At 38.9% G+C, this 8,810-nt stretch overlaps 1 protein-coding gene across 2 annotated transcripts; it reads left to right on the top strand.

Annotated features, from left to right (window-relative positions):
• Nucleotides 1-435: 435 nt before the first annotated feature.
• On the top strand, nt 436-8,384 carry LOC148896296 (transmembrane protein 106B-like). 2 transcript variants are annotated; one of them, XM_088998483.1, is made up of 8 exons: nt 436-533; nt 2,684-2,896; nt 4,823-4,886; nt 4,960-5,119; nt 6,428-6,568; nt 6,817-6,863; nt 6,952-7,005; nt 7,743-8,384. In XM_088998483.1, exons 2-8 carry the CDS (start codon nt 2,698-2,700, stop codon nt 7,858-7,860), a joined length of 783 nt encoding a protein of 260 aa, XP_088854609.1. In that variant the 5' UTR covers nt 436-533; nt 2,684-2,697; the 3' UTR covers nt 7,861-8,384. The 2 variants fall into 2 exon arrangements, with proteins under 2 accessions (XP_088854609.1, XP_088854608.1); XM_088998482.1 differs by lacking the exon at nt 436-533 and adding an exon at nt 563-715.
• Nucleotides 8,385-8,810: the final 426 nt, after the last annotated feature.

The raw sequence follows: 8,810 nt of genomic DNA, 5'->3' as shown, positions 1-8,810 counted from the left end.
ATCCTTAATACTTTGCAACAATGTTTTTTTTTTTTTTTTTTTTTTTTTGCGATTAATCGTCTTATTGTGAAAAATGGGGCAGGCAACTTTATGGCCAGGCAGGCAACTTTTCAGAGTTGTCTGCCCTGGTGTCCGCTAACTTTTTGTCATGCGTTTCAGACATTGCTATAAGGTACAGTAATCGGAGACACCTTTGAAATAAAAATGTAATTGGTGTAACAGTCGTGACTCCAACCTCTTCCAATTAATTTCTTCAATGAATCGTCCTAAAACTCAATATTCTGTGGGTCCTGAGCGTAGAAATTAAATGTATAATTATTATTAATATGTATTTACCCGTCTGCGTTTTGTTTTGAGGCTGGGATGTGACGTCAAAATCGTTGAGTATGTTCTGACCAATGGGAAGAAGGGAGGGGGCGTTCCAGATAGCGACGCGGTTATCCCCGCCTCCTTCTGCAAGCTTAGAAACAAAACAAATCCGGAGCTCCAACCACATGATAGTCATTTCCTCAAAATAAAGCACGATAATTCGGGTGAGTCAGTCCGTACCGCACGGGGTTGACCGTTTTACTTCCCCGTTGGAAACGATAGATGAAGAATAGAGGTGGCAACATTAACTCAGTGGTTGCCGACACTAAGTGGTTGCGGAGACTTTGTCGTCCATCGAACGTGCTAGTATGTCCCGTGAGAATCGGTTGCTGGTTGTCATCCAAACGTGAGAACATCACTTTATAATCTCTGTTACCGTGAGATCTAGCAATTGTAGTCAACGGTTTACAAGGAAATTGAAGCGACGGTGTTGATTTTAAGATGGCGGGACTTCGTGTTGCGGACCGTGTTATAGCTTTTCGGAAGAGCTCGGCGGACTGGGCCGAAGCTTCTTTTTGTTAACATGTTGAATCGTGTATGTAATGGTTCACATTACCGAAACGTCCCACCCCCACAAAAATAATGCGGGGATTTATTAACCATGTGTACCCATTTTAATATTCGCAAAAACTAAAAACAAATTTAAAAGAGGACTTTGCAGGTGTTAAAGGACAACCGACGTCTCCGGACAAGTTGTGTCCATAATTTGTAAAATGGCTTCAAATGACTTCTACTGAGCATATTTTACAGCATATTTTACGTTTTAAGACTCGCGCTGAATATTCCGGAAGTCTTGTTTTTGAGTTGGTGAGGAGTCCTCACCCTACGTCACTGAAGGAACGCCCCTAACCGAGAAAAGACATAGCTTGCATCACGCCTTTTGCGGTACTTTGTTCTGAAAACTTCGTGTTGATGGCGAAATTAGAAGGAAAACATAAATAACGCGATGGTGAATGTTGTGTGTTGCGCCAAGACTTCTACAGTGTATTTGATGTTCGCTTACAAAACGTCCCAGGAGACAATTTCTACGGAGCTTTGTCGCCCTCTTCTGCCTTTTTTGGGTACTGTGAGTCCTAAAGAGTTTGTCACTGTACATTTCTCTTCAGATGCATCAAAATGACCGGAATAAATTCTTTAATCGATTGCAAACATGTATGCTTTCTTCTTCAGAACTATTTGAATCATATTCATAACTGTATGAGTAACAAGAAAGCATCTTTTCCAAATCTGAAGAAATTGTTTTGATTCTCCAGCAAGGTGGGACCTTCTGAAATTGGCCACTTCCGGGTTCAATTTGAAGTAGTTTTTGGACACTTCAAGTCATTTTTATTGCTGTTTCGCATTTGACTATTAACATATCATACTGCGTGTTTTGGCTATTTTAGATGCTATAAATCGTTTTTCTGATGTCAGTTAGGAAACAAAAAAGTGATGTCGGTTGTCCTTTAAAGCTGCCTTTATGACATGACGGTAGACTATTATTAATGTGATGTTTTGGAAAATATCCTGTGAAGCAGAGTAAAAAAAAACAGTCATTAATTCCTCATTTTTTTAAAAAGAGCATTCAAGCAATGCGTTTGTATAACTTATTGAGAGAAAAAACGAGGAACTAGTTTATTTTTGATTGACAAAAATCCATATTTTTAAATAAACTTGTTCACTTCATATGTTAGAGGAACAAAATATGTGAGCTTAATTTGAAGCAGAAAATGGAAAAACATCACTGATACAAGTGTTTATCGTAATAGGTTCTAACATAATATAATATCCTGAAAATGTAGTATTGTGACATGCTTGCATATGGGTATAGGGTAACACAAAACAACTGAAGCAACACATATTTAGCATAACTTGTTTATTCTTTTGAGAGTCGCTGGTGCTCATTGTTAAACGTTTGGAACCACGTGAAAACAAACAAAACAGTTGACATTGTTCACATTGCATATAACGTGCACTTGGGTTTTACGGATTGTGTTTCACATAAGTTCCTTCTAGTTGAGACAGCTTCTCGTAGAGTCTTGCTTATCTGAATTTGTGAAACTTCTCGTCTGTACCTCATTGACTCATTGGCTGTTCCTTTTTTGGGGGGGCGGGGGGTAACAATGATCACTAAAAAAGTTTAATGTAAAAAAAAGGTAATTACTCCAATCTTCTTTTTACCTTTTTTTAAGGCACTGTCAGTATTTAGGAAAAAGCTTTGCACAATTTTGGTGATGTTTGAGACTCAGCACAAGCCTCCATTTTCAAGGACATAGTTCACTAATCAACTTATCTGTGGCAAATGTGCATTTGTTTTGTGTGTGCTATTTTCTAGTGAGGTCGTCAGCTATGGGGAAGTCCAAGCCATTGCTGGCCGGGCACAAAGATGACACTCAGGAGGGATTAATGGCAAACATGGACGAGTCTGATGAGACACCAGCACATGGCGCAAAAAACGGCGATGTGTCGCAGTTTCCCTATGTGGAGTTCACTGGACGGGACAGCGTGACCTGTCCTACGTGTCAGGGCACCGGTCGCATCCCACGAGGTAAAAAAAATATAGGTACATGTATTCAAATGTTATTACTCTTGCGGCATTGAGAAATATTAAAACTGGAGTCAAAAATGAGATAGAGATGGCTTTAGAAGACAAAATGGTCTTCCTTGCTGATCAGAAAAAAATAAACAGCCAGGTATATGCATGTGCCTAATATGACACATTTTTTAAAAATCACCCTTGGTGAAATAAATAATAATAATTTACTCCTTGACTGCCATGCCCAAATTTATTCTGGAATTGAAAATATGACGTGGAGTGCCATTCCCGAATTTGTTCGGGTTTTGATTTTCCTTGCGGGGGTGCCAATAAAGCGCTGGTCAGACCTCTGCCAATGTTTTTCCCTTCCACCAAGGGGCAGTGTTTGCTTTTTGTCCAAGTTAGCGCTTTGTTACAGCTTCAGCTGTTGTTAAGGCGCTATATACAGTAAAGTCTCGTTATATCGATATTGGTTATTGGATTGGATTTGCCTTTATTAGTCTCGCAGTGGAGAAATTTACATTTCGCAGTAGCAAAGTTATGAAAGAAATGAAAGTAGAAAAGCAAAACACAGGAGCTGCTGGAAAGGCAGCCACTCTCGCGGCGCCGTCTTGAAGTCAAAAGAACAAAAAAAAAACTAAATAACAAATAACATGACAACACAAAGACACAGAGAGACATTCATTCTTAAGTACTTTCTGTACCCTCTTTGTTACATAAAGCAGTTCCAGATGAAAGAGGAGAGGATCAAAGCGATAATACTTCTTATTACGATACTATTTTCATTTCCCGTGCACATTTCTAGTCTTTATATGTATAATTAGTTCCGTTTAGTACGATTCATGGTTATTACGATAATCCGGTTACTACGGTGCTCCTTTTCATCTCCCGCCGGCCATTTTGCTATGTTTATATCGATACACGCCATCGGTCGCGCCATTGGTTGACTTGGTCACGTGTCTTGGTTGGCGATCATGGCTGTTGAGGACTATCTAACAAGCAAATCCTTCATCGCGAAAGAGTTTGACGTGCGGCATCAACGTAAGTTATGTAAACGTTGCAGTTTTGGTTTTTCATCCATGTACAGTATTTAATTGTGTTGCATCCAGATATCTTTATTGCTTGCAACAATCACTGTTTTTCATATGATTGTACATGCTGGCGTTCGTTGCTTCGTGTGAATAGAACTTGAGGATTTAGCATTGGTTGGTTGCATTTTTGAAAGGAAATAGTTATTAAAAAAGTGTAAAGACGTTTTTATTTCATGCACGACTTTATGTTTCACTTCATTACTGTACAAAAACATGTTAGATACACAATCCATGAACCCAATGATAAAATTACATGCCATACCAAAGATTCCCATTTACATATTCCCCCCCCCCCCCTTTTTTTAATGCAGTTCGGCGCATGATCGGATATATGGATAGTACGGTTATATCGACATTTTTTCAGACTCCCGAGAATATCGATATAACGAGACTTTACTGTAAATCAAGATGTGTGTATTGTATTGTAATTTGCACAGCCGTTCCCATTTCAAGCTCAGATAACTCCAGACCCATAAAACGTAGGAATTAACTCTTTTTATTGGATGAAAGAAGATAGTCTAAGGTTTCTAAAGCTGTATTAAATGTTTATGTAGTCCTAAAACTCAATATTCTGTGGGTCTTGCAATTTGAGTGAAAATGACAAAAACCCTGGCACTGGAGCGGACACATATTTGCACATCGTCCTGCAGTGATATCAATGGCTGCGCTTTCATGACAGAGCACAATCATTAGTAGAGTGGCATCGATAGCATACATACAAGCTACAAAGCTAAACTTGAACTTGTTCAACTGTTCAAGGGGCTGAATAGCAAATTCACCACCGCACCGCAGAGTAACATTTTCTGTATCATAAACCACTTTCATTATTTTGTTTCTCAATAACCAGGTCAGGAGAATCAGTTAGTGGCTCTGATCCCCTACAGCGACCAAAGGCTGAGACCAAGTAGGACGTGAGTATTTTTTATACTGATAAACAAACACGTTAGTTGGCTTTTCCTCACTTCCGTTTTGTCCGTCCTGCAGAAAGCTTTACGTGACCATATCGGTGTGCGTGTGCCTACTGCTGTCAAGCCTTGCTGTCTTCTTCCTGTTCCCTCGCACAATCAACGTTGACTACGTGGGCGTCAAGTCAGCCTACGTGGCCTACGATCAGGAGAAGCAGATTATCTATCTCAATATTACAGTAAGATTGGCCAACCTCTCTGCCTTGCAATCTCTTTGATTTTTATATTTTGTATTCAAAAACTGTTGACGTCTGTGTAAGCTCTCAGTCGTACAGGAGTGGTCCATCGATGAGAAGGTTTCTTCAGCCGTCATCTGTACAACTTTTGTACAGATGACGGCTGAAGAAACCTTCTCATCGAAAAAACTGTTGACGTAAAAGTACCTTATTTTCCGTGCTATAAAGTGCACCGGATTATAAAGTGCACCTTCAATGAATATTTTTTCTAAAAATCCACATAAAAGGCACACTGGATTATGAAGTGCACCTTCAACAAATGATAAAAAAAAATCCATATACAAGGTGCACTGGATTATAAAGCGCAGTCAGCTTTTAAAAAAATGAAGGCTTTTAGGTGTTCCTTATAGTGCGGAAAATACGGTAATTGAAATGATTCCTGACCACTTTGTGGGAATTTATGTAATTTAAATCGATTGTCATCCCGGTTTTCCCAAACATTCTCGCAAATACGGGTAACATCCTAGATACAACCGGCACGATTTAAGACCACCCGTACTTACGACCACGACCGCCAGGCGCCAGTGCTGTGCACACTTGCACAGCACTTTATTGAGCGTGACTCCACTCAAAAAGTAGTTAGACAGTGCAAATACCGTCCCTGCAACATCGCCTGTAGTACTATACACTGCTTTTTGCGTTAAGCAGTTTGAGCGTGTGTGTTGGGCGACCACTTATGGCCGTTAGCAGGGAGAGCGATTTTTCAACAGCTGTATTCCCACTATATAAAATCTAAATATAAAATATAAATCGATAATATAAAATATAAAATGATAAAACGACACTAAAAGGTAAGTATAACATTTATAAAGTAACTGTACAGTAAACAGTTTTGTATACATTATCGGTACAGTTATACAGTAATAAAAATGACACTAAAGGTTATATTTTTTTATTATTTATAAAATGTATAAATGAACTGTAAACAGTTGGCTATATAATAGTATTCAATAGAAAACATTGCTTAAAAACAACAGATTGACATTGTATACTATCCTGTCGTGTAAACGTCACGTCCGCCATTTTGAATGGATGTCGACTTACGACCGTTTGATTTACGTTTTTTTTTTTTTTCCCCGGAATGGAACCCGGTCGTAACTCGGATGTTACCTGTAATTCCTTTCACTTTCATCAACCCATTTCATTTTGTGTCCAGATCATGTTCTCGCAGAGACTGTAGACTCATCAAAAATTACTTGTGGCTGTGTTTTAGCAATAATTTCACATATACATGTCCTGTCTTCCATCCAGAATACCCTGAACATCACAAATAACAACTATTATGCCATCACGGTAACAAACATCACGGCCCAAGTGGAGTTTGCCAAGACGGTGATCGGCAAGGCCAAGTTCAACAACAGTACTGCAATTGTACCTCTGGATCAGCGACAGGTTTGTAGCGCTTTTCTTTTCAGCACAGCAAAAGGGGTACAGTCCACTCTAATTTAGGAAGAACATATTTTTTAGGTAAAAATCTGTAATGGAGACGATCTGGATTTTTTTTTTCCCCACATATCATGTGGTTTAAAACCCATTTACAAATTTTGCAAATGTTAGACTGAGTAAATTGCTCCAAAAAAATCTAAACTGTTCACCTCTGAACCACAAGTTAAAACAAATTCTGTGTTTGTGTTTTACAGATTGACTACACAATTCCCACCGTGATTGCAGATGAATTAAATATGTTGTAAGTTAATTTTCCTAAAAGTGCATCATTCTACAAAATACAGATTTTTGGTCTAAAATTCTTTGACATTTTGTCTCACTGTCCACAGCGAGTACTGCACGCTGGACTCTATCAGAGTGCACAACATGGTGGTCACGATGCAGTAAGTAGGACTTATATACTCATATACTCAACTTTTTCGTGTTTTTCTTATTTTCAATTTCCCCTCACAATTCACATGACAGGGTGTTTAAGAAAAGCAAATTTTGACTTTTGTTGGAAATGTGTTTCTGTGGACCAGGTATCAACGAGTTTGGGATTTTTCGTTAATTTGGATTGGATCTATTAGATTAGCCTTTACTAGTCTCGCAGTGGACAAATTTACATTTCACAGCAGCGAAGTTATAAAAGGAAAGAAAGAAGTAGAAAAACAAAATACACTGCTGCTGTCAAGGCAGCCACTCTCGCGGCGCCATCTTGAAGTCAAAACAACAACAAAAAACAAAATAACAAACAATGTGGCACAACACAAAGGACAGTCATTCAATCTTAAGCACTTTCTGCACTCTCTTTGTTATATGAAGCAGTTCTAGATGAAAGAGGAGAGGATCAAAACATCTTTTTCACCAGTGGATCAGGGACGTCATGGTGGAATGAGCACATTTGCTACAAGCTAAATGTTGAAAACAAACATGAAGGTGTGGCATCCATTAACGAAAACAGAGACGTAAAGCTTCAATTCCAAGCAGAGAGAGAGAGAGAGAGAGAGAGAGAGAGAGAGAGAGAGAGAGAGAGAGAGAGAGAGAGAGAGAGAGAGAGAGAGAGAGAGAGAGAGAGAGAGAGAGAGAGAGAGAGAGAGAGAGAGAGAGTATTTATTTTTATTTTTTTCTTTTGATCCAGGGTTACCGTGACCACGTCGTACTTTGGCCACGCCGAGCAGGTGTCCCAGGAGATGTATCAGTATGTGGACTGCGGAGGGAACACCACGTCCCCGCAAGGTCATGTGCCGGTCTTTTAAGAAGAACAAAAGTTCAACGTAATCTTCCTTGGAAGGGTGAAGCGCTAGCTATTTTATGCTTTCTTCCTCAATTAAAAAGCCATGTGGATAGATAAAACATCTACCTAACGGCTGCTTGTTTGCCACTAACGGTGTGTGGTAAGACCTAGTAAAACACTGTTGAAAAAAAAGGTTATTTTAACAATTTAAAAAAGTCTTTTAATCAGCTTGCACAGTTCACACCATGGCCTGCTTTTGTAGGCTGGTCTGGACCACGAAACTCCCTCGGCACCATCGCCTCTGAAAAATACTTGTTCAAACTCATCAAATCCGAACTTTTGAAATATTTTAGCCTGAGATTGAAAAGTCAGTGAATGGAAAAAGGTACTTTTGTTTTTGACGCCGTTTTGTTTTTTTGTAAGTGCAACGCTTTATACGCTTTAGTGCGTCTTTATTTTGCTGTATGTTTTTTTCTCCGCTGTTGTGGGTGGTTTTGTATTATTTTAACACAAATGTGATTGCAGTAAAATATATTTATAATGACATTCTGGAATGTTTGCATTTCAACTCAAAAGGTGTCTAAGGTATAGTTGGAGCTGAATTTTTAACTAAACTATTTTTTTTAGTTTGTGTTGGCTTTCTTCCTTGACCCTTCCCATTGGATTAGTAAATATGTGCTGAAATAGAAAAACAATAAGATGGACAACATTTTCAGTTTTGGAATAAAATATTTTGTCATTTCGTTGTTATAATTTCTGCGGACTCCAGATGGCGTTATATACCGCCAAATGATTCCTTCAGTGATGTAACAGTAATCCATCTCCTTCACGCTTTGCATGATTTTTCAAAATGTTGATCCAGTAAACAATCCATGGCAACGTGAACGGACACATGGCCTTATTTTATGAGACGTATTCATTCTCGCTGTGGTATTTACGTGCCACCACGTCCAAATTATTCCAACGACTCCC

Source organism: Hippocampus bargibanti, linkage group LG06 (genome assembly GCF_051943395.1).
Source record: "Hippocampus bargibanti isolate YZ-2025 linkage group LG06, ASM5194339v1, whole genome shotgun sequence".
NCBI classification, from domain to species: Eukaryota; Metazoa; Chordata; class Actinopteri; order Syngnathiformes; family Syngnathidae; genus Hippocampus; species Hippocampus bargibanti.
The sequence above is the reverse complement of the archived record's forward strand: the minus strand, read 5'-3'. Positions and strand labels throughout refer to the sequence as shown.

What these genes read in the sequence shown, in the direction of transcription:
- LOC148896296 (XM_088998482.1), top strand. Translation starts at nt 592, where the DNA reads ATGAAGAATAGAGGTGGCAACATTAACTCAGTGGTTGCCGACACTAAG. An exon ending in TTATCTATCTCAATATTACA is followed by an intron (nt 5,120 to 6,427) that starts GTAAGATTGGCC and finishes TCTTCCATCCAG; the next exon opens with AATACCCTGAACATCACAAA. An exon ending in TACCTCTGGATCAGCGACAG is followed by an intron (nt 6,569 to 6,816) that starts GTTTGTAGCGCT and finishes TGTGTTTTACAG; the next exon opens with ATTGACTACACAATTCCCAC.